The sequence below is a fragment of the Scyliorhinus torazame genome, chromosome 7 (genome assembly GCF_047496885.1).
Source record: "Scyliorhinus torazame isolate Kashiwa2021f chromosome 7, sScyTor2.1, whole genome shotgun sequence".
NCBI lineage: Eukaryota > Metazoa > Chordata > Chondrichthyes > Carcharhiniformes > Scyliorhinidae > Scyliorhinus > Scyliorhinus torazame.
The window spans coordinates 238,214,660-238,239,837 of NC_092713.1; the positions used below are offsets into that span (position 1 = coordinate 238,214,660).

The 25,178-nt window shown below is 45.6% G+C and overlaps 2 protein-coding genes across 2 annotated transcripts; one reads left to right on the top strand and one right to left on the bottom strand.

The window, feature by feature from the left end:
• Positions 1-1,096: 1,096 nt before the first annotated feature.
• nop16 (NOP16 nucleolar protein homolog (yeast)) lies at positions 1,097-13,852 on the bottom strand. The gene is made up of 5 exons (XM_072512180.1): positions 13,588-13,852; positions 9,728-9,836; positions 5,739-5,802; positions 4,954-5,060; positions 1,097-1,469 (listed from the first exon to the last, which is right to left on the bottom strand). The coding sequence occupies exons 1-5, from the start codon at positions 13,692-13,694 to the stop codon at positions 1,329-1,331; spliced, it is 528 nt and encodes a 175-aa protein (XP_072368281.1). The 5' UTR covers positions 13,695-13,852; the 3' UTR covers positions 1,097-1,328.
• A 257-nt stretch (positions 13,853-14,109) lies between these two features.
• On the top strand, positions 14,110-24,438 carry higd2a (HIG1 hypoxia inducible domain family, member 2A). The gene is made up of 2 exons (XM_072512181.1): positions 14,110-14,302; positions 23,511-24,438. The coding sequence occupies exons 1-2, from the start codon at positions 14,152-14,154 to the stop codon at positions 23,675-23,677; spliced, it is 318 nt and encodes a 105-aa protein (XP_072368282.1). The 5' UTR covers positions 14,110-14,151; the 3' UTR covers positions 23,678-24,438.
• The last annotated feature ends 740 nt before the right edge of the window (positions 24,439-25,178 follow it).

Sequence of the window (25,178 nt, forward strand, 5' to 3'; positions counted from 1 at the left end):
TTGTCAGTTAAAAGTTTTTTTGCATAGTTATGGTCAGTGTAGAGGCCATGAAGGAAGTGCCCCCCCTCCCTACCCCCAGGTCAGGGAATGGAAAGCAACATAGTTATGTGATCCTTCACGCTAGGATCACAAGGAGGGAATGTAGCCACTTAAAATGGCCAATTCCCGATTCAAAATGGCGAACGGCAAAGGCTGATGGGAAAGTCAGCCAACAAGACAAAAACCAGCAGCTGCAGGTTGGCTGTGTATTTACCTCTGGAAAGGCCAGACACTATCGATACCAGCAACCATCAGCATAACAAAACAACAGCCATCTGCATACTAATGAGCAATCCCCAGGAACAATAAGCAACATTCAGACACACAAAGCAAAACCAGACTCTTCGGCGCCAGCAGAAGCCTACACAAAAGGAGGTGAACGACCACCTCAAGACCGCCCATCGATCAGGGAACCACTCCAGCATTGGAGAAAATCGAACCAAGCGATTGGGACAAAGTCCAATCACTTGGGACCAGGTACAGGGTCCGCCCCGAAAGGCGGGAAGCCCCTGGTGACTATAAGAATTGAGCCCCAAGTTCAAATCGCTTTCTTCTCCACCGCTTCTCCAGCTCTTCACTCTTCAGCAGCTGGTCGAAACTGTAAGTCTTACTTCAACGCTCGCTACGAGATAGGCGCTCCTAGCTATCAATCTGTATCAACTTCGAATCCCGCAGGCTCAGAACCCGAACGAAAGGCCATTTGTTTCCCTGACGTGGTGGGCCAGTTCCAAGTTAAGTATAGGCCTGTTAGTTGTAGAAGTAGCTTAAACGTAGAATTTGTGCATGAGTAGTGATTACTGTGTATATTAAATGTGCTTTGATTTAAATCTTACTAATCGGTGTACTGGATTATTGATCATTACTCGGACTTGAACCACGTGGCGGTATCATAAAGGTACCTGGCGATTCAAGAGCAAAGGTAATAAAACAGAGCAATTAAACTAAGGCAAAGTTAGCAACAGTTTGACCTAAACTATCTCAACATAGAACTACACAGAATTATATTCAGTGCTCGTTACTTTTAAACACAAAATTCAATCTTCATCAAAAAGCAATCTTCAGATCCATAATTTTAATGACAACGAGCAGGCCACGCCACTCACTTCTAGGAATAAAAATTTGCAAATAGCTCTCATCTCAACATTACAATAGTCCATTAGGGAAACATACATATGATCCCTCTGCAAAATAGAATGGTATGCAGGAGCTGAATTACAAAAAAAAAAAGTTCTCAAGGCTGATAATGTAGTTCTTGAATAGTGCAGTCAGTTTTTTTTTTAAATTCAGCCTCATGCTACATCCATCTTCTCCTGTAAAGAAGCAACCAAAGCACTGTATTCACTTGGATAAAAACGTTTGTAAGATTCAATTTTTTGCTTGATCTGATTCGGTGTATCCTGGTAATAATTTATCTCATCTCTTGCCATTGCCTAAAATGAAAAATGAGAAGCATGAGTTCAATGGCTCTGATTTTAAAACAACATTGTGATTGTAAATCAGTGCATAAATAGTATAGTAGCGTGCCCTGACGAATCCCAAACATTCAGTGCTCTGTGACCTTCCTACTCTTGCTGCCATAGCAGGCTTGGCTCCCTCTTAGATAAGCCTGGTTTCCTTGATTCGACCCTTTGGAGGATGCCAGGGGAGGCAACAAGACCTTCTTTACCACTGCCTTGGGAACACAAACATCCAATTGTCCATCCTACTCTCTCTTCGACCTTCCCATTATTTTACTAATCTCTCATCAATCCAAAAATCCCACTCAAGGCTGACGCTGTGTGAAATCCACCGGTGGATCAGTTATCATCCCCCAGATTGCCCATACACACAGTGAAGTTTTACTGAATTCCAGATAATTATTTGGCTATTCAGTTTTACAATATTAGATTGCTGAATATTGCCAAGCTCTCAAATTAAAACAAAAACTGTAAAACGCTTCGGCTTCACATTCTAACTTTTTCAGCCATCTTTCTAAATGTTTTTTTGAAATGTCAATTGTGGTTTTATTTCTCATATGGCAAAAAAGAAAAACTGATGCATTCATAACAATGTGGGCGCAATCTTCCAGCCACGCTGCGCCAGAAAAGCAGCACACTGTGGTGCAGGGTGGTTGGTGAAAGCCACGAGACCCTGCTGCCGAGATCTACCCAGCTCGGAACGCCTCATGAGATTCAACGCAATCTCGCGAGACGTTGCATGGGGAATTTTTGGCAAATCTGCATTTTAGAGCGAGGCAGTATAATAAGCCTTACCCTAACGTGCAGATTCCCAAGGTACCCGAGGCTTTGGGATTCAATCCCTTCGCCTCGGGGACCTTGGGTGAGCGCCATTTGGGGAGGTGTTCCCAAATGGGGACCAGACGGAACGGAACGGCACAGGGGGGGTTCTCCAAGGGGATTGGAGGCCCCCAACTGCATGTCCTTTGGGCAGGTTGGTACCCTGGCACTGCATGCCACCCCGGCGGTGCCAGCATGCCAAGCTGGCATTTTTTTGCATGCACCTGACCGGGCCAGGGTTGCCTGCCATGGTGGTGGGGGAGAGAGATGTCAGGGATTTTGTGGGCCTCGGAGATCAGGAAGCCATTTAAAAATGGCTTCCCGACCTCTCGCTACAACGGGGCATTCCAACGAGTACGAGCTCCCCATTGTAAAAAATGGGGCTATGTGCAGCCTTGGCCACACGTTCGTATAGGCCCTTTATTCAAAGTAAATCGCGTTGCATAGACACATGTTTCTCAGCACTGCAACCAACAGTTGTCGAGAGACAACTGCTTAATCTTCTCGTCCTAGAATTGATTTTAGGTTTAGTCTCATCTATCTTTAATTTCATTTTTCATTTACAAACTTCGTTCCAATTTTAACCTAGTTTTTAAAATTAAATTTAGAGCACCCAATTCAGTTTTTCCAATTAAGGGGCAATTTAGCGCAGCCAATCCACCTACCTTGCACATCTTTGGGTTGAGGGGGAGAAACCCACGCAAACATGGGGAGAATGTGCAAACTCCACATGGACAGCGACCCAGAGCCGGGATTGAACCTGGGACCTCGGTGACGTGAAGCAGCAATGCTAAACATTGCGCCACCGTGCTGCCCTTAACCTAGTTGTTTAAATGTAGCAATTATTCACCTCCACATATTAAACACGAGGGACGTGATTTAACAGAAACATTTCTAAGTGCCAGTTTGGGCACGATAGGCGGGGTGTTTCTCGGCAGCTGCTTTGGCGAGATTGCGGCCCGTATTTAACAGCACTTAGTGCTGGAAGTGAGCCTCCACGAGATTCTCCCCATTACTGGCTCTCTTGTCATCTGATTTTCTGGACTAGTGTGTCAGCATATCGCCGCTAACCAGGGGAAGCTGCTTTTAAACGCTCCCTCACCACTCACGCCCAGTCAATGCACAAGCATGGCAGCGCAGAGACTTGCTCCTCACTTTGGGGCTGCTGATTTCACCAGGCCTCTCAGCACCATCTATACAAGGTGGGACATCCTGTTCCCCAGAGGGGATCGGGGGACCAACGGCAGGGTCACCAATACCGCTTGGGAGGCAATGACAGCAGCTGTCAGTGCAGGCAACATGACGAGGAGGGCCGCCTTAGGACAGCCGTACAATGTCGGAAAAAGACTAACGACCTCTACCAAGCTGCAAGGGCAAGTTACCACCTCCCTCCTGGCATCAGTTCCCCTTGAATTCCCAACCCTTCCTCCATAAATCACTCGCTTATACAACGCACCCTCCCCAAATCCATTCTTCATGCTTGTTCCTCAGAACTCACTGGCACCCAGCAGCATAGCCCCTTCATGTCCAGGTGCCGTGCCCACACATGCCATCTGCTCTAGGACCCCACCCCTCTGGCACATTGTGCAGCTCACAATGCCCTCTCTTTGTCCCTGAATGAGAAGAAGCCCATACAAGTACAATAGGGCAAAGACGGAGGGGCAGAATACCAGAGATTCGAGTCCTCAGGCCCTCTGAGGAACGGATCCTGGAAATAATGGGGTTGACTGTGGAGAGAGCTGCCACTGACAGTGAGGTTGGCCTGCGCCCACAGAGGTGAGGATCCACTGCCCCTTCACCCAGATGACCTGTCTCAAATGAGTTGTTCATGTCAGACAAAATGATAAATCCCTCTCGCTGACCACATGTCCATTCTCTCGCAGGACTTCCATCTGATGGGGGCCGGGCCATCCGGACTCGCTCCCCCCACACCTAAGTGAACACTTTGGAGGCGAGTTCTGGGGAAGAGTCACAGTTATCACCCCCACCGTCCACCAGCAGAGACATACCTCAGTGGGCGACATGAGTGAACAGGCTTTTGGGGAACAATCTGGTGAGCAGCACACAATTGCTGATGCACATCAGCTGCAGGCAGGAACATCCAAGGGAGTCAGCAGTTGGAGATCTGCTGGATCCCAGGACTCCGCTCGAGTGCCCATGAGCTGCATGCCAGAAAATGGAAATGGCTACTCACCTCAGTTCGCCTCAGCGGCACATTTTAAAAAAGGAGTACTAAACAATGCCTGCGTGATTTCTCGCTGGGGGGGCTGGTTAATTCCTGGGAGGCGGTTGTATTCGACTGCAATCTCACTAATGAGATGGAAATTAATGCAATTGAGGGTTAATGATATACTCACCATATTTGGGCGTGGAACACACCATCGGGAGTGGCTTGATTAGATAAAGTGATTCACGACCGGCGCAAATCTAGATTTCAGCCTTTCCCGCTATTTAACCGGCGTGCCCAGATCCACGCTGGGCTCAACGCGGTGGTTAAATCTCACCCTAGATCTCACCACTAAGACAATGGTCCTTTGCTTCTGTCAAGGAGCAATTATTTAATGGTTTGTGTCCTGCCAACTCTATATTCTGAAAGTTGAGTAATGCTGCATGAAACTTATTTTTAAATATTTCGTACCTTGTAATTGTCCTTGTAGTTCTCAATCATATGTCGCACATAGTCAATAAATTCTCTGGAGAGGGTAGTCTTTTTTACTTCTGGGAGGCTAGCCTCTGCCTCTAGCTCTGAAATGGGGGAAATTTGGGAGTAGTTTATATTTCATTTCACAAAACTTCACATTAATAAAATTAAGCAAGGCCATTTGCTCATCTATAGGTTCCCCCAAGTGTCAGTTTTAAACACCACTTTTATTACCTGATATTTATTCAGTATTATTTGTACCAAGAGAATGAATAAGATTTAAGCATTCCAACAATAAAATGCAAAACAACATTTCTTAAAATAATAATCTTTATCAGTGTCACAAGTAGGCTTACATTAACACTGCAATGAGGTTACTGTGAAAAGTCTCTAGTCGCCACATTCTGGCGCCTGTTCGAGTACACTGAGGGAGAATTCAGAATGTCCAATTTATCTAACAACACGTCTTTCGGGACTTGTGGGAGGTAACCGGAACACCTGGAGGAAACCCACGCAGACACGGGGAGAACATGATGGACAGTGACCCAAGCCAGGAATCGAACATGGGACCCTGGTGCTGTGAAGCAACAGTGGTAGCCACTGTGCTACCGTGCCGCCTATGCATCTATTAGTCTCATCCTGAGCTAATCCCCACACAAATATAGTTCACAGCTTCCCTAGTGAAATCAATAACAGCTGCAAAAGTTTAAAAAAGGCAGGAAACAAAAATCTGATAATGCTGACGTTACGGGTATCTAAAAGAAATGACAACTGGTACAAACCTTTAATGACATAGGGCTTGATATTGACTTGTTTTCCTTTTGTTGCTGTTCCCATTTTAATTTTCTGTAAAGCAAATTAACACCGGAATTGTGAAGAATCATTTACACAATTCACCATTATTTGTCAACAATACTATTTATAAGCAAACCATAACTTGAGCAAAACACCCACTTGTCAAAAGAAATGCAGCATAGTAGCACAGTTGCTTCACAGCTCCAAGGTCACAGGTTTGATTCCAGGCTTGGGTCGCTGTCTGTGCAGAGTCTGCACGTTCTCCCCGTGTGTGCGTGGGTTTCCTCTGGGTGCTCCGGTTTCCTCCCACAGTCCAAAGATGTACAGGTTAGGCCATGATAAATTGCCCTTAGTGTCCAAAAAGGTTGGAGGGGTGGGCTTAAGTGGGGTGCTCTTTCCAAGGGCCGGTGCAGACTCGATGGGCCGAATGACCTCCTTCTGCACTGTAAATTCTATGATTCTAAATGCAGAAATACTAGATTAATTTATTCTAAAACTACTTCCCCATTTTGTGCACAAAAACAGTACAAAACATTGATTTTTATTCTTTCACAGGATGTAGGAGTCGCTGGCTAGGTCAGCATTTATTGCCCAACCCTAATTGGCCTTAATATGGTGGCGGTGAATCACTTCAACTGCAGCAGTCTGTGGTGTACGTACACCTACAGTGCTGTTAGGAAGGGAGCTTCAGGATTTTGACCCCACAATAGTGAAGGAATGGTAATATAGTTCCAAGTCAGGATGGTGTGTGGATTGGAGGGGAACTTGCAGGTGGTGGTGTTCCCATGTCCTTCTAGTGCTGTTGAAGGCGTCTTGGTGAGTTACTGCAGCGCATCTTGTAGATGGCACATATTGCTACCACTCTGCGTCGATAGTGTAGCGAGTGCAAATTTAAGGTGATGGATAAGGTATCAATCAAGAGGGCTGCTTTGTCCTGGATGGTGTCAAGTTTCAGTACTGTTGGGGCTGCACTCACCCAGACAAGTAGAGAGTATTTCATCACACTCCTGACTTGTGCCTTGTAGATGGTGGACAAACTTTGAGTAGTCAGGATGAGTTACTTCCTGCAGAATTCCCAGATTCTGACCTGGCTGTGTAGCCACGATATTTATATGGTTGGTCCAGTTCAGTTTCTGGTCAGCGTTAACCCTCAGGATGCTGGCAGCAAGGGATTCAGTGATTGTTCCATCATTGACTGTCATGGGGAGATAGTTAGATTGTTTCTTGTTGGAGATGGTCATTACCTGGCCCTGATGCAGTGCAAATGTTACTTGCCACTTATCATCCCAAGCATGACTATCATCTTGCTGGTGCTGGATCGTCAACAAGCATCCTCACTTCGGGACCTTATGATGGAGGGAAGGTCATCGATGAAGAAGCTGAAAATGGCTGGGTCTAGGACACTACCCCGAGGGACTCCTGCAGCGAAGTCCCAGGACTGATGATTGGCCTCCAACAACTACAACCATCTTCCTTTACATTACAGTTGTATGGATTAGTTCCTGGAATGTTCTTTACATTCTCCACTTCTTGTACAGTATGACATACCCACACCCAATTAAGTATATCATGTTGATTCCAAATGAAAACAAAGTAATGCCATAAAAATATTATGTCAGAATTCCACATCATCACAACTGTTCAAAGCCCATCACCCAAAATCTAAGATTAAAGTAAAAACTCAATTCAACTTAGTTCAAATAATCTGTAGAATTTATTTTGTACATGTTTAATAGAAATTTAGTTTATACACATCACATTTTTCAGAAATCACAATACACTTCACATACTGCTTTGAAGTGCACTGCAATCGCACGGTCATATGGTTATGTACCACTGAACCTCCAAGTGTTACAAAAATAAATCCATACTTCTGTTATGTGTATAGATCAAGCTGCAAACACAAAAGTAAATCTTGGTACTGAATTAAGATGTATGCACCAATGAGACATATACCAGAAAGAGCCTTTTGAAAACTTCCAGCTCCTCAAAATTCAAAAAGGACAAAATAGGAAGTAACAAACAAGCACACGAGATTTATGATGGAGGATACAAGTTAAGCACCACTTATGTAGGTGAATGTTGCAGTTATTTTGCACACAAAAAACTGTCACACAAACAATGAAATTAAATGCCAGTTATTTGTTTTGGGTGATATTTGCTAATGTAAAAATTTTGGACAGGTCAAAAGAATTCTCGGAGGTTCTTTGAATATTGCCATGAGACTTTGAACATCCACCTGAACAGACAAGTGTGATTTGAGGTCCCACCCAAAGGGTAGCACTTCTGCAGAGCAGCGCTCCTGGAATAGCAGGACAAAATGTGACCATAGATCTATTACAGGACTTTTAATTCAGAGGCAGAAGTATTACCAATTGAACCAAGGCAAGTGGTTCAGAGCTCAAAAATAAAGGTAAAATTCAGATCAGCTGCACTCAGGGTTAAATAGAAATACATTAAAGACACGGCTTTTCACAAAGATGCATTAATAAATCTAGAATTTAAAGCCCTGATCTAATGTGCACGCTTCCGAGTCAAGGCACAAGTCCAATTTCAGTCAACCAATATCCCATACCAGTTTAATGATGGGTCATAAACAAAGGGGCTGACAGAGTGCATCTCTTCCATATGCACCTATATGATTTTGTTTGACAAAGTCATAAAATCTTGATTATCACTCATCTGTCTTTCCACATTGAAGAGAATTGCATTGGAGGCAGACATTTTTGTTCAGGGGCATTTTCGCGTGGCCAATCCACCTGCCTTGCACATCTTTGGGTGTGGGCATGAGACATACACAGGCAAGGGGGGAACGTGCAAACTCTATATGGACAGTGAACTGGGGCCGGGATCGAACCAGAGTCCTTGGCGCCATGAGACAGCAGTGCTAACCACTGCACCACCGTGCCGCACCAATTTTAAAAAATTTAATCTAACCCGCAAACCAATCAACAATCACTGAAGCCAGTAGAATGCGGGATTATTCCATTACTTTTAAGCATAACTGGTATAAGTTTGCCTCCATGAAAAGGAAAAACAGAAGCCAGTTAAAAACAAGTATTCTTGTTCTACAACACTTTCAATGACATGGTTGATCAGAAGAGTAAGGAGGAGGGAAACCATCTGGGTCATCTACATCATGGGCAGGATTCTCTGTCCCGCCACACCCGTTTTCTGGTGCGGCGCGTCCCCGTCAGCAGTGAGATTCTCCGTCCTGACAGGCAGCCAATGAGGTTTCCCATGCGGGAAGCCCCACACCATCAGGAAGCCGCAGGCGCGAGTGTGTTGCCAGTGAAACGGAGGATCCTGCTGATGGAGACTCCACCCCCATATCTTTCTATAGAAACCTAGACCAAGATTTTCCTCAGTAATGTGGGCAGAATAAGCAAAGTAAGAGAGAAAATATCTGACATTCAGGCCTACCACTGCTTAAAGCCCAATCTGTATTCCCATACCTGCTGTTTTTTTCATTAACACAAATAATTTCTTGTTCCATACAAAAGGTTGCAGCAGAAAGACCCTGTATTACAGCCAATTTGCAGGACTAAAGCTAGCAGAAGCCATTGAAAACAGCAGCAACTGCCCTGATGTACCTGCATTAAACCTTCAACACTCAGCTGCAGAAGGCTTGGCTGAGACCTTCAGTGGAACAGCTAGTCTGCTCCTTTAAAATGGGTCTCTCACCATCGACTGCACTGTTGCAAGCATCCCAATTTTATTCCCATCTTCATACCGTGGAACTCCCTCAGCCTCAGGACCCATAAATTAACTTAAGGCGGGAATGTAGATGAGAAGATTTTCTTCATTTTAGGAACAAGTAATAATCATTATATAGGTCATGCAGTCAGATTATGTATTAATTGTGGAATATAGTCCTCATTCTATGATTCTTTGTCACACTCATGACAAAGATTTTAGGAGTTTGTCAGTAAATAGGCAAGATTTGAGCATCATACAGAATCACAGTTGTACATACCTTGTTCTTCTTAATGGGAATTGCGCGATTTGGGTCAGATGCCAAACCCATGTCAGCTAAATTCTGAGCAACTGATTTCTTGATGTTCCATGCTTTTCTTATCTGTGCACTTTAAAAAGAAAGTCAAATCTTCAGTTCAACTTGCCGCTCAGTTATTAAGCATCAAGTCATCATTTGTACAATTTGTGGTAAGAAATATTACCAAGAATATTCCAGCAAAATAATTGAGACTACTGCAAATAAACATTAAAACAGGATAACTAAGTGTGAACCAATTTTAAAAAAAAATGTAAATAAGGACAGAGCCAGAATGGAATCTTAACTTTATAACAATAATAATCTTTACTGTCATAAGTAGGCTTACATTAACACTGCAACAAAATTACTGTGAAAATCCCCTAGTCGCCACACTCTGGCGCCTGTTCGGGTACACAGAGGGAGAATTCTGAATATTCAATTCACCTAACAAGCACGTCTTTCGGGACTTGTGGGAGGAAACTGGAGCACCCGGAGGAAACCCAGGCAGACACAGGGAGAACGTGCAGACTCCGCACAGTGACCCAAGCGGGAATTGAACCCGGGACCTTGGCGCTATGAATCAGGCCAGTTCTACAAACAAACTGACTGCTCCTTCAAATATCTATATCAATTTTTTCCATAAATATTTCCCTGTCTAGAAGGGGCCTAGTTAGTTGGCTAGACAGTTAGTGTATCGATCAGATTAATACTGACAACATGAGGGTTGATCAGCGTTTTGGCTGAAGTAAATTCGAGGCCTATTTCTTCGCCCTACCTGTCACCACACTTAGCTTCAGTTCAGAAAATAATCTCCAAGACCCACCTTCAGGCAGAATACTCAAAAAGTAGTTTTGCCTCTACTACCTCCCTTGCTAGTAAATTCCAGACATTCACCACCTTCTATATCAGGGAGTTAAATCTAAATGTCTGTGTATCTTCTCTCTTCTGATTAATTTATTTTACCATAAGGGCAACACAGTGGTTAGCACTGCTGCTTCATGGCGCTGAGGAGTCAGGTTCGATCCCGGCCCCGGGTCACTGTTCGTGGAGTTTGCACAACCTCCCTGTGTTTGCGTGGGTCTCACCCCCACAACCCAAAGATGTGCAGGCTAGGTGGATTGACCACACTAAATTGCCCCCTAATTGGGAAAAAATAGAATTGGGTACTCTACATTTATTTTTAAAAAAGGATTTTTTTTTAAAACCATGATTTACTTCCTGATCCTAGTTTAATTATCTTGCCCTTGTGCACTTTAAATATAATTTGCCATGTTGTGGTGGACTTTTTCCAACTAACCACAGGAGACCCAGGCTACAATATTTAATCATGATTCAAGCATGGTGGAAACTATCCTAGAGGAACCTTTGGAGGTACAGTCTGCTGATATCCAAAAACTTGCTTGTAATCTTCTAGCTAGAAAACTGTCTGTTCTTCAAACAAGTAAGCAACCTTGCTGGCAAGTTTTGTTGATGTTACGACCTTGAGAAATAGCATTTGACTAGCATATGATTTTACTCTAATTTGGGTGTTAGATCTATCCCCCCCCCCTTTTTACTAAATCTATTAATTCACTCTTACAGCCATCCCCACCTTCCTAAGTCAGCTATGTTTTTGTCCACAGCCTTTTTAATCATTGTGTGCCGTAATGGCTCAATGACTATGACTTTAGAAAGTATCTATGCGGTACACCACTCTGCCATGTCATAAAGTATCTTTTCCAACTGTCCCTTTCTTCCTCTGATTTCACCAATTTTCAAAACCACAGAAAGTTTGTCCATAATTTCATGCCATCCCACCTATGGACTAACACAACCTTTCATGCCTTCAAGGTATTCCAAACTACTCCACAATCAACTCACCATTGTGCTCTCACGTCTACATGTCCTTGGCCTGCTGCAATGTTTCAGTGAAGCCCAATGTAATCTTCTGATTAGGCACGTTACAGCCTGCCGGACTTAACATGGAGTTCAATAACTTCAGACAGTGAACTCTCTCCTCCACCTTAATCCCATTTTAATGTCCATTTCCCTTTGTCCCCCATCCGCCCACCCCATTTGGGCCATCTGTTCCCTGTTCCTCATTGCCTTTTGACACACTGTAAATTCTATGATTCACCTTTCTTCTGCCATTCACACATTGTAATCTGTGAAACTCTTTATTGAAACCCTTCATCGCCTCCATTTACATTGCTTTTGTCTTTCTGTCCATATCTTTGTCAATCTCCACCTAATGCTGGCCCCCTATCAAGCCCCCCCCCCCCTCCAGTATAAATCTGACCCCATTTCCAGTTCTCTAGCTGTGACAAAGAGTCATTCAGACACAAAACATTAGCTCCCTTCTCTCTCCACAGATGCTGTCAGACCTGCTTAGATTGTCCAGTGTTTTCTGTTTTTGTTCCACAACCAAATACTTGTGAAAATATAGTCACTGGTGTTTTGTACGCAATGCAACTGAATGCTAATGATTCGATCATACTGTCAGCGATTGGAATTGATTTTATACACTAACTACGTTATTATTAGAAAATAACACTTTTTATTGGGAGACCTAACCGTAATCACCCTACTTTGGTCATAAGTTTTCTTTGCTGTAGAGGCATTACAATTGGCCTCTTTTTGTAAAGTTACTTTCTGTAAAATGGATTGTTTGTTGCAGGTTAAGCCACAAGTACTGTCTCACCTTCAACCCATTGGCTGATGGTGGTGTCAGTCAGCACTCTACCCAAAAATAGCAGCAAGACTAGTGACCAGGTAATGAATTCTAGATTGAATATACAGCACATTCATGTATGCTCCACATGAACCTCTTTCCACTGTTTACTTCAACTCACCCATCAACCTATCCTTTTATTCATTTCCCTGCTTGTGAGAAATGTTTGCTGGTCTGCATTGAAAACTGAATGCTGCATAAGGCACTGGAGAAAGTCTTACTTTTCTTTACCATCTGATTCAATATAGCAATCCCTCAATACCACATTTAGGGAAATCACTCTTCTGACGCAAAACAAAGGTATTGCCGACTGAACCAATATTAACAGTGACAGAACCTTAGAATTCCCACAGTGCAGGAGGCCATTCGGCCTGATCCTTTCCCTATCAGGGCCCATTTCCCTGTCCTATTCCGATAACCCCACCTAACCTGCACATCTTTGGACACTAAGGGACAATTTAGCATGGCCAATCCACCTAACCTGCACACCTTTGGACTTTGGAAGGAAACTGGAGCATCGGGGAAAACCCACACAGACACGGGGAGAAAGTGTAACTCCACACAGTCACCCAAGGCCGGAATTGAAGTTGCGTCCCTGACGCTGTGACCCCGAAGAAAGAGAGAAACTCTTGAGAGTTGGATTACAGGCAGCCCACTAGGAAGAAAAACCCCAAGGGAGGAGGAAAAGTTCAAAAATGAAAGCGTAACCTGGAGATTAAATAAAATATTGGAGAGGTCATGGTCATTTTCAGACTGAATCCTGACCGCTTGTAAAAGGATCCAGGACAAGACGGCACAGATCTAAAGTGATTTGTAAAAGAAGCAAATATTGGGGGGGGGGTGCGTTTCACACAGCGAATGGTTGCTGTTTATTGAAGCATTCAAGAGGGCGTTAGATGATTACTGGAAGAGAAGCAATGTGCAGGATGAGGGGAATGGCAATGAGTCTTGATGCTCATTTGGAGAGCCGGTACAGGCACCAAGGACCCAACGGTCGCCCCCTGCGGCCTAACAATCCGGTGACTACTGGAAGTTTCCAGCACTTTTAAAAAGCGACTCTTGGGTGCGGAGAAGGCCTCCTGAGTGAACACAGGCTGCCAGCCTGGGAGCCCCCGGCTACCTTTACACTCACCACTCGATCCGCGGCACCGCTTTCTTCAACATCTTCCGTTTGAGCTTCTTACGATCGGATTTGTAATCAAACTTCTTCCTCCTGGTTTTCCCTTTTGCTTTCGGCATTTTTCACCAAGCGTCCACTCGAACTCAGCCGCGTGTCTCGCCCCCGCGCCTCAACGTTGACCTCTGACCCTCCCCGCCAGTCAGTTCCAGAATTCTGTTTTATTAACAATTTTAAAAATCACCTTTCTGCTACTAACCTGGTCAGTAATCTTCCCAGTAAACTTTTAATTAAATCATTCAGCTATAAGATAATACGATCGCGTACATAATGATCGGCCATCAGTGGTTAGCTGTCAGTCACCGACCCAGGCCCCGCCTCTATGATGGGAGATGTGGTTAGCTGTCAATCACAGACCCAAGCCCCGCCTCTGTATGATGGGAGATGTGGTTAGCTGTCAATCACAGACCGAGGCTCCGCCTTTCAGAATGATGGGGGAATGTGGTTAGCTGTCAGTCAGAGACCAACAGCCCCGCCCGTTCGCGGTTCTGGTCACGTGTTCCAACTCGGCGGACGAAGATGTCGGGGAAGCTGTTTTCTGCAGCTTCGATGCTCGATTTGACCAAGCCGCCGGCCATCGAGGATTTTGTCCCGCTGCCCAGACCCAAGGAGGAAGGGTTTCGGGACAAGTTTATCAGGAAAACGAAGGAAAATCCGTTCGTGCCAATCGGTGAGTGGGGCCCCAGGGGTTAAGTGAAAGTTATCGAGTCACGACTTTGGGGGAAAGGGACCATCATTAATCTTCGAGCAATGGGGAGGAGGGACTCCAGCCTCCTGTAATGAAGAGTTAAAATTCAGATGGTCAGTCTCGGTTCTATACTGATCAACTGCTGTTCAATTGACATGTGGAGCTGTTGTCCAAGAACCAAATGAATACTGATCATTAGGTATTGGGTTTATTAACCTTTCATTGAGTCCCTAACAAAGAAGAGTAATTACTTACACAACTTGTTAAATGTACTGGCGATTCTCTTTTGCACTGTATATAAATGAAAAGTACTCTAAATTTCTTTCGTCTGTTCAAATACAAATTCATACAGGTCAATCGAACTTTGGTGCGACTCTGAGAAACAAAATCATCGTACAGGATCTGGCTGGAAAAATTGACCTAATTTAATCCCGATGGTTAATTTAACTATAGTGATGAATGGTGTTAAATTCAGTATTGCTCTAAATCAGTGTTTTTCAAACTTTTTTTCCCGGGACCAACTTTTGCCATCTTGTGGACCTTTGGGGCCCACGCCGGCTGGACTTCGGGACTTGCCTTATTTTGAATGCTTTCTGCATTAAGAAAGAAAGCCTTTTTAGGCTTGCCATTTTGAACCATCCCAACTTTTATTTGTCCTGTGGACCTACTTGCCTCTCCATCTTATTTTTGCATTTTACTGATCTTTATTACTGTCCTTATTTCTCCTAGCCTTGTCACTCTGCCAAGGTTCCCAACCCTGTGCCATTCTAGTGGGATGGTGGAAATATTGAACTCCCTCCCACAAACAACTATTAAAGATGGAGGTTAACAGGAAATATCCAAACTGAAACTGATAGATTTTGCTTAGTAAGTATTTTAAGCATTATGAAACAAAGGGGAGTAGATGGAGTTAAAATACAGACCAGTCATGATCTCATTAAATGGCAGAGCAGTAATGAGGAAGTACATAAGAACTAACAGCCGGATTAGGCAATTCAGCCCCTCGAGCCCGCTCCGCCATTCAGTACGATCATGGCTGATCTCCTCTTGGCCTCCACAACTCCACTTTCCTGCCCATTCTCATAACCCTTCGACCCATTACTAATTAAAAATCTGTCTCCTCAAATTTACTCAATGTCCCAGCATCCACTGCACTCTGGGGTGGTGAATTCCACAGATTCACAGCCCTTTGAGAGAAGTAATTTCTCCTCAATTGTGTTTAAAATCTGCTACCCCTTATCCTAAAACGGTGTCCTCTTGTTCTAAAATGCCCCACAAAGAGGAAGCATCCGCTTTGTCTACTTTGCCAATACCTTTTATCATCTTGTATATCTCAATTTGATCTCGTCTAATTCTCCTAAAGTCGAGAGATAATAGGTCTAAGCTGCTCAATCTCTCTTCACAATGCAAACCCCTCATCTCTGGAATCAATATGGGCAGCATGGTAGCATAGTGGTTAGCACAATTGCTTCACAGCTCCAGGTTCGATTCCCGGCTTGGGTCACTGTCTGTGCGGAGTCTGCACGTTCTCCCCGTGTGTGCGTGGGTTTCCTCCGGATGCTCCGGTTTCCTCCCACAGTCCAAAGATGTGAAGGTTAGGTGGATTGGCCATGCTAAATTGCCCTTAGTGTTGGGTGGGGTTACTGGGTTATGGGGATAAGGTGGAGGTGTGGGCTTGGGTAGGGTGCTCTTTCCAAGAGCCGGTGCAGACCTGATGGGCCGAATGGCTTCCTTCTGCACTGTAACTTATGATTCTATGAATATAGGGTGACATGTTGGCACAGTGGTTAACACTGCTGCCTGCAGCAATGAGGTCCTGTGTTCGATCCCAGCCCTGGGGTCCCTGTCTGTGTGGAGTTTGCACATTCTCCCCCTGTCTGCGTGTGTTTCACCCCGACAATCCAAAGATGTGCAGTGAAGGTGGATTGGCCACACTAAATTGCCCCTTGATTGGAAAAAAATAATTGAGTACCTAAGGTTTATTTTTAAAAAACCTCGGATATCAATTTAGTCAACCTCCTTTGAACTGTCTCTAATGCAACTACATTACTCTTCAAATACGGGGACCAAAATTGTACACAGTATTCCAGGTGCAGTCTCACCAATGCCTTGTACAGTTGCGACAACACTTCCCTACTTTTATACTCTGTTCCTTTAGTTTAGATCGTTACTTTAGATTTAAAAAAAACAGCAGTCCTCATAGCAAATCACTAAATAGCTTCCTCCAGTGCAGAAAACAATGATTCACTACTATGAAAATGAAAGGAAATGAAAATCACTTATTGTCACAAGTAGGCTTCAAATTAAGTTACTGTGAAAAGCCCCTAGTCGCCACATTCCGGCGCCTGTTCAAGGAGGCTGGTACGGGAATTGAACCGTGCTGCTGGCCTGCCTTGGTCTGCTTTAAAAGCCAGCGATTTAGCCCTGTGCTAAACCAGCCCCATATCTCTCTTTTGGTACTCAGCCAACTTCATATCCATGCTGCCACTGTTCCTTTTATTTTACGGGCTTCGACTTTGCTGACAAGCCTGTTATGTGGCACTTTATGAAATGCTTATCAGAAGTCCATGTATACCACATCAACTGCATTATTCTCATCAACCCCATCTCAAACAAAATCCTCAATTAGGTCAGTTAAACACAATTTGTCCCTTAAAAATCCATACTGGTCTCCCTTAATTATTCCACATTTGTCCAAATGACTTACCATATTCTAAGAAAACAGTTGAATTGTCAAGCTACACTTACACCTTTGAATTTAGGATTATGAAGCGCAGGCGACATGGGGGCCTGAGCAGGATGAAATTGTGAGACGGTGCGTGGAGCTGCTGAAGAGGGAGGTGCTGACCCCGTTGCTACAGGCAATTGAGGGGCTCAAGGAGACATTAAAGACCCAGGAGACAGAGCTCCGCGTGGTGGAGCAGAAGGTGACAGATATTGAGGACGAGATCCTGGGCCTGGCGGTTAAGACACAGACGCACGAGGCACTTCATAAAAAGTGTACTGAAAGGATCGAAGCCCTAGAAAATGGAGCGCGAAGGAAGAACTTTCGGATACTGGGTCTCCCTGAGGGTGTGGAAGGAGTGGACTGTGGAGCGTACGCAAGTACGATGCTGAGCTCACTGATGGGTGCTGAGGCCCCTACGGGCCCCTTGGAGGTGGAGTGGGCAAATCGGATTCCGGCGAGAAGACCAAAAGCGGGAGAACCACCCAGGGCGATAATCGTGCGATTTTACCGCCTTAAGGATAGAGAAGAGGTCCTGAGATGGGCTAAAAAGGTGCGGAGTAGCAGATGGGAGAATGCAGTGGTACGGGTATACCAGGATTGGAGTGCGGAGGTGGCGAGAAGGAGGGCGAGCTTCAACCGAGCCAAAGAGGTGTTGCATAAAAGGAAGGTGAAGTTCGGGATGCTGCAGCCGGCAAGACTATGGGTCACGTATCAGGAGAGACACCATTATTTTGAGACGGCGGAGGAAGCATGGACCTTCATCAAAGAAGAGAAATTGGATCGGAACTGAGGGACTGATGCTGCAGGAAATGTTATTGTTAATGTTATGGTTGAAGTTAATTGAGAAGTAAATTGGGAAGGGGGGAGACATTGGGGAAATGTGGGCGCCGGTGAGGGGGGAAAGACGGGACATAGTTGGAGAATGGGGAAGGGGAGGGGGAGGGGAAAGGGAGCTGCGCCATAAGAGGCGGGTCAGGTAAAGGGATGTTCCTGCGCCAGAAAGAATAAGGCGGGAAGACAGGCGCAAGGCGGGTGGGAGTTCCCCACACTGGGGGGTCGAGGAGTGAGCAGGAGTAGCCGGGGTCAGTTGAAGTCAGCTGACTTACGGAAGTAATATGGGGGAGCAATCATGCTAGAAAGAGATCTAGCGGGGAGGGGGGGGGACAACTGGGTTGCTGCTGCGGAAATCCAAAAGGAAATGGCTAAAGAGTGGGCGGGCGGGGATGGTGTGCGACGCTGGGGGAGCGAGCGGGAGCGCGGAGGCGGGATATGGGACTGGCCTAGAGAAGGTAATGGCTAGTCGACACGGGAGGGGGGCAGGTAGCCCCCTAGTGAGGCTGATCACGTGGAACGTGAGAGGCCTGAACGGACCGATAAAAAGGGCCCGCGTGCTCGCGCATTTGAAAGGACTAAGGGCAGACGTGGTTATGCTCCAAGAGACGCACCTAAAGGTGGCGGACCAAGTTAGGCTAAGGAAAGGATGGGTGGGACAGGTGTTCCACTCAGGACTGGACGCAAAGAATAGAGGGGTAGCCATTTTGGTGGGGAAACGGGTAACATTTGAAGCAAAGAACATCGTAGCAGATAGCGGAGGTAGATATGTAATGGTGAGTGGCAGGCTGGAGGGAATGGAGGTCGTGTTGGTTAATGTGTATGCCCCAAACTGGGACGATGCGGGATTTATGAGTTTATGAGACGGATGCTGGGGCGTATACCGGACCTGGAGGTAGGAAACTTGATTTTAGGAGGGGACTTTAATACGGTGCTGGACCCGGGGCTAGATAGATCCAGCTCAAGGACCGGAAGAAGGCCGGCAGCGGCCAAGGTACTTAAGGGGTTTATGGACCAAATGGGGGGAGTGGATCCATGGCGATTTCTTAGACCTAGGGCTAGGGAGTTTTCCTTCTTCTCCCATGTCCATAAAGTGTACTCCCGGATAGATTTATTTTGTTTTGGGAAGGTCGTTGATCTCTAGGGTGGAAGAAGCTGAGTACTCAGCCATAGCGGTTTCGGATCATGCCCCACATTGGGTGGACCTGGAATTAGGAGAGGAAAGGGAGCAGAGAACACTCTGGCGATTAGATGTGGGACTGATGGCGGATGAGGGAGTGTGTGCAAGAGTGCGGGGGTGTATTGAGAGATACCTGGAGGTCAATGACGACGGCGAGGTCCCTGTGGGAGTGGTATGGGAAGCACTAAAAGCGGTGGTCAGAGGAGAGCTGATCTCCATTGGGGCCCACAGAAGGAAAACAGAGGCCAAGGAAAGGGAAAGATTACTGGGGGAGATTTTAAGGGTGGATAGGGAATTTGCAGAGACCCCGGAGGAGGAATTGTACAGGGAGAGGAGACGACTCCAGACGGAATTTGACCTTCTGACCACCAGAAAGGCGAAGGTACTGTGGAGGAAGGCACAGGGGAGGAGGTATGAATATGGGGAAAAGGCTAGTCGCCTGTTGGCTCATCAATTGCGAAAGAGGGCAGCAGCGAGGGAGATAGGAGGAATTAGAGATGAAAAGGGAGACACGGTGCGAAGGGCAGGAAAGATAAATGAGGTGTTCAAGAACTTCTATGAGGAACTGTATTAGTCTCAACCCCCAGAGGGAGAGGAGGGGATGTGGCAGTTCCTGGACCAATTGAGGTTCCCGAAAGTGGAGGAGCGGGGGGTGGTAGGCCTGGGGGCACCGATTGGGGTGGACAAGGTTATTAAGGGACTGGGAAGCATGCAAGCAGGGAAGGCCCCAGGACCAGACGGGTTCCCGGTGGAGTATTACAGAAAATATGTGGACTTGTTGGCCCCGTTGATGGTGAGGACGTTCAATGAGGCCAGGAAAGGGGGGACTCTACCCCCGACGATGTCGGAGGCGACAATATCGTTAATTTTGAAGAGGGATAAAGATCCGTTGCAGTGCGGGTCCTATAGACCCATTTCATTATTGAACGTGGACGCCAAATTGTTGGCAAAGGTACTGGCATCGAGGATAGAGGACTGTGTCCCGGGGGTGGTGCACGAAGACCAGACAGGGTTCGTAAAAGGGAGACAACTGAATGTTAACGTGCGACGACTATTAGGGGTGATAATGATGCCCCCAGTGGAGGGGGAGGCAGAGATAGTGGCGGCAATGGACGCAGAGAAGGCATTTGATAGGGTGGAGTGGGAGTATTTATGGGAAGTGTTAAGGAGGTTTGGGAACGGGTTTATTAGCTGGGTTAGACTTCTTTATGGGGCTCCAACGGCAAGCGTAGTCGACATAGATCGGAGTATTTCCGACTATATAGGGGAACAAGACAGGGATGCCCGCTGTCTCCATTGTTGTTCGCGTTGGCAATTGAACCTCTGGCCATGGCATTGAGAGACTCCAGGAAATGGAGAGGGGTGATTAGAGGGGGAGAAGAACACCGAGTCTCGTTATATGCGGATGACCTATTGTTATACGTGTTGGACCCAGCGGGGGGGATGATAGAGGTTATGCGAATTTTGAGGGGGTTCAGGGATTTCTCGGGGTATAGGCTAAACATGGGGAAGAGTGAATTATTTGTGATACATCCAGGGGACCAGAGTAGAGAGATAGAAGGCTTGCCTCTAAGGAAAGTGGAAAGAAACTTCCGATACCTGGGGATTCAGATCGCTAGGAGCTGGGGAACCTTGCACAGACTTAATCTGACACGGTTGGTAGAACAAATGGAGGAGGACTTCAAGAGGTGGGACATGCAGCCTCTATCGCTGGCGGGCAGGGTGCAAGCAATTAAGATGATGGTCCTCCCGAGGTTCTTATTTGTATTTCAATGTCTCCCTATACTAATCACCAAGACCTTTTTTAATAAAATAGACAGGAGCATCACGAGCTTCGTGTGGGCAGGGAAAGTTCCGAGAGTAAGGAGGGGGTTCCTTCAGCGTAGTAGGGACAGAGGAGGATTGGCACTACCGAACTTGGGCGATTACTATTGGGCCGCCAATGTGGCAATGATACGTAAATGGATGATGGAGGGCGAGGGAGCGGCGTGGAAAAGACTGGAGAGAAAGTCCTGTAAAGGGACGAGTTTAGAGGCGCTGGTGACGGCGCCGCTACCGATCTCACCTAAAAAGTTTACCACGAACCCGGTGGTGGCGGCAGCATTGAATATCTGGGGACAGTGGAGGCGACAGAGAGGGGTGCGGGGAGCCCTGGTGGGGTCCCCAATCAGGAACAACCATAGGTTCGCCCCAGGAAGAATGGATGGAGGATTTCAGAGCTGGTACCAGTTGGGAATTAGGAGGGTGGGAGATTTATTTATAGATGGGACTTTTGCGAGCTTGGGAGCATTGGAGGAAAAGTATAAGTTGCCCCGGGGAAATTTCTTGAGATATATGCAGGTGAGGGCGTTTACTAGACAACAGGTGAGGGAATTTCCGTTGCTCCCGACACAGGGGATACAGGACAGGGTGCTTTCAGGGGTGTGTGTCGGAGAGGGCAAGGTGTCAGAGATTTACCGAGAGATGAGGGAAGAGGGGGAGGAGTCGGTGGGCGAACTAAAAGGAAAGTGGGAAGAAGAACTAGGGGAGGAGATAGAGGAGGGTATGTGGGCTGATGCCCTAAGCAGGGTAAATTCCTCTTCCTCATGCGCCAGGCTTAGCCTGATTCAATTTAAGGTGCTACATAGAGCACACATAACGGGAGCAAGACTAGGCAGCACGGTAGCACAAGTGATTAGCACTGTGGCTTCACAGCGCCAGGGTCCCAGGTTCGATTCCCCGCTGGGTCACTGTCTGTGCGGAGTTTGCACGTTCTCCCCGTGTCCGCGTGGGTTTCCTCCGGGTGCTCCGGTTTCCTCCCACAGTCCAAAGACGTGCAGGTTAGGTGGATTGGCCATGCTAAATTACCCGTAGTGTCCATAAGGGTTGGGAGGGGTTATTGGTTTGCGGGGATAAGGTGGAAGTGAGGGATTAATGTGGGTCGGTGCAGACTCGATGGGCCGAATGGCCTCCTTCTGCACTGTATGTTCTATGTTCTTTGGAGTGGAGGACAAATGTGGGAGGTGTGGCGGGAGCCCGGCAAACCACGCACATATGCTTTGGGCGTGTCCGGCACTGGAAGGGTATTGGAAGGGAGTGATTTCGCGGGTGGTGAAGGCCCGGGTCAAACCAGGCTGGGGGTTAGCTCTATTTGGAGTTGCGGAAGAGCCGGGAGTGCAGGAGGCGAAAGAGGCCGACGTTGTGGCCTTTGCGTCCCTAGTAGCCCGGCACAGGATCCTACTCATGTGGAAGGAGGCGAAACCCCCCGGACTGGAGGCCTGGGTAAATGATATGGCGGGGTTCATTAAACTGGAGCAGATAAAGTTTGCCCTGAGAGGATCGGCTCAAGGGTTCACCAGGCGGTGGCAGCCATTTCTCGACTACCTAGGGGAACGTTAGAGGGAAGACAGATGACCAGCAGCAGCAACCCAGGGGGAAGGGGGGGGGGTTAGTTTAGTTTAGGTCAAAGATAAAGGGGTTTTGTTACTTGTGTATTGTTTAAAATTTCTGTATTGTTATTGTTGCGTTTGCTTTGTAAGAGGGGAAAAATTGTTGTTTGGGGAAAAAATTTCAATAAAACATATTTTTAAAAAAAAAAGAATTTAGGATTATGTTTAAATGGTGAAAAAAAGTCATTTGTTGAAATAATGTAAACCAGTGCCAAGGTGTCAAATCTGAGAGCCACCTACGGTCCGAAAAAAGGCCAGATAATTATGTAGTAGTTGTGATTTGCTGGTTATTTACCTTTGCGTTTGATGACCATGGAGATTAACGAAGGGCATATTTTAGCACTTTTGTCTCATTAGGGTCGAAGCTTAAAATGGGCAGCACTGTAGCACAGTGATTAGCACTGTTGCTTCGCAGCGCCAAGGTCCCAGGTTCGATTCCCGGCTTGGGTCACTGTCTGTGCGGAGTGCGCACGTTCTCCCTGTGTCTGCCTGGGTTTCCTCCGGGTTCTTCCCACAAGTCCCGAAAGACATGCCGTTAGGTAACTTGAACATTCTAAATTCCCCCTCCGTGTACCAGAACAGGCGCCGGATTGTGGTGACTTGGGGCTTTTCACAGTAACTTCATTGCAGTGTTAATGTAAGTCTACTTGTGACAAAAAAAACAGAACTCCCATTCTTCACCTTTGCACAATTAAGAATTTTTTTTTCTTGTCAAGAAGTATACGCTTCCTGCTGCCAACATGCTGCACTTGGTTTTATTTATTATAGTCTTTGTGCATTTTTTAAAAAACTGTTGAGTAGCAAACTCCTTTTAATCTAACACTTCTGGTAACAACTTGCACCCATCCTAAAAAATCTAAATCTGTTGATGTCAACAATTTCAGATTTCTGCAAATTAATAGGATCAGTTTAAATTTTCTGTAATTTCAAAAGTTTCATGTGCATGAAAACTAAAGTTTGACATCCCTTGGACTTTAGTTTTAAATGTTTCAAGGTGATTAATGATTTTTTTTTCTTTTATAGGAATGTTAGGCACTGCAGGTGCTCTTACCTATGGATTGGTCAGTTTTAAACATGGCAAGACACGACAATCTCAGCTGTTAATGCGAGCACGTATCTTTGCCCAAGGGTTCACTGTTGCTGCTATCTTGCTGGGTGTGGTTGCTGCTGCGCTAAAACGCAAGGAATAAGTGAATCTTCTGCATTGTTGGCATTTGTACAGGAGCATCTGAAACTGGCAAATACAAAATAGTAAGCAGAGGAAGTTACTTGGGGCGTCCTTTCTAATAACTGAAACATGAAAGTGATTGAAACTCACTCTAGAAATACAATTTCAGCATTTAACTTTCTGGTGACAACTTGAATTTAAGGAGTTTCCAGTACCAAACATATTTCAATATGAATAATGGTGGTTACACCATAACTGGATCTTTTGGTTGCAAAAGAATCCTCTTAACAAATGTAGTGGATTTGTGTCAAGGCCAAGATTCCGAATCTTGTTCACATTCTCTCCCGCTTCGATTGTACTTGATTTTGTCATGCACAATTCACAGATCTTGATGTTGAGTAATCTTTGTCTGAGATGAATTGATGTTTCTAATTCATCCTGTGGCGAAATGCCAGGCTCCCATTCTTCACCTTTGCACAGTTGAGAATTTTTTTTCTTGTCAAGAAGTATAGGCTTCCTGCTACACTTGGTTTCATTATAACCTTTTTGCATTTAAAAAAAAAAATCTGTGCAGCAAACGCCTTTTAATCTAACACTTCTGGTAACAGCTTGCACCCAGCCTAAATGTCTGTGTACCTTCAGACACCATAAATGTATATTATATTAGATTATATAAAATTTATTTTGTAGTTCAATCTTCACCATACTGAATTGTGCTTTGAAAATGGTTTTGAAATACATGTTTGAGATATTGCAATGGAAATAAAATATCTAATGATTAAATGTAGAATACAATGCAGTGCTTTCTTCCATACTGCTTTGTCAAATTTGTTATATCTGTTCATTCAGGAATCCCAATTGTTTTCAGACATTGACAGTACATTTTTTGGAGGTTCTTTGTGAGCAGGACTAATTAGAAATCCATTAGGGAGAAAATAGCTAGATTAGTTTGCTTTTAAAAAATTTTTTTTTAAAATTTTGAACAGCATAGAGTCATACAGCACATATCCCTTCGGCCTATCGTGTCTGCATTTGGTCTGTAGCGTTGTGTGCTATGGTGTTTCAAGTGCTCAACTAAATGCTTCTGTGAAGTACATACATTTTTTTAATGCATTTTATTACAAAACCGCACCTTATCCACATTTGCCGCCCAATAATAATGAAGCAGGTTCGGCACGGCCAACCCCTCCTACTGCCTCTGTAGCAGGGTCTTCCCGACCCTTGGCACGTTCCCCGCCCATACAAAGTCCAAAATGATTGTGTCCAATTTTCGAAAAAGGCCTTTGGTATAAAGATCGGGAGAGCCTGAGAAATAAACAGGAACCTCGGCAAAATATTAATTTTCACCACTTGGACCCTCCCCGCCAACGTCAACTGCAGTGTATCCCACCTCCCGAGATACCCCGGCTTCCTCCACCAACTTGAAGTTCCACTTATGGAGCCCCGTCCATTCCCTCGCTACCGTAAAAGGTATCCCCCCTAAATTAGCCTGCTGTCCCTGCTCATTCACCGGGAAAACCTCA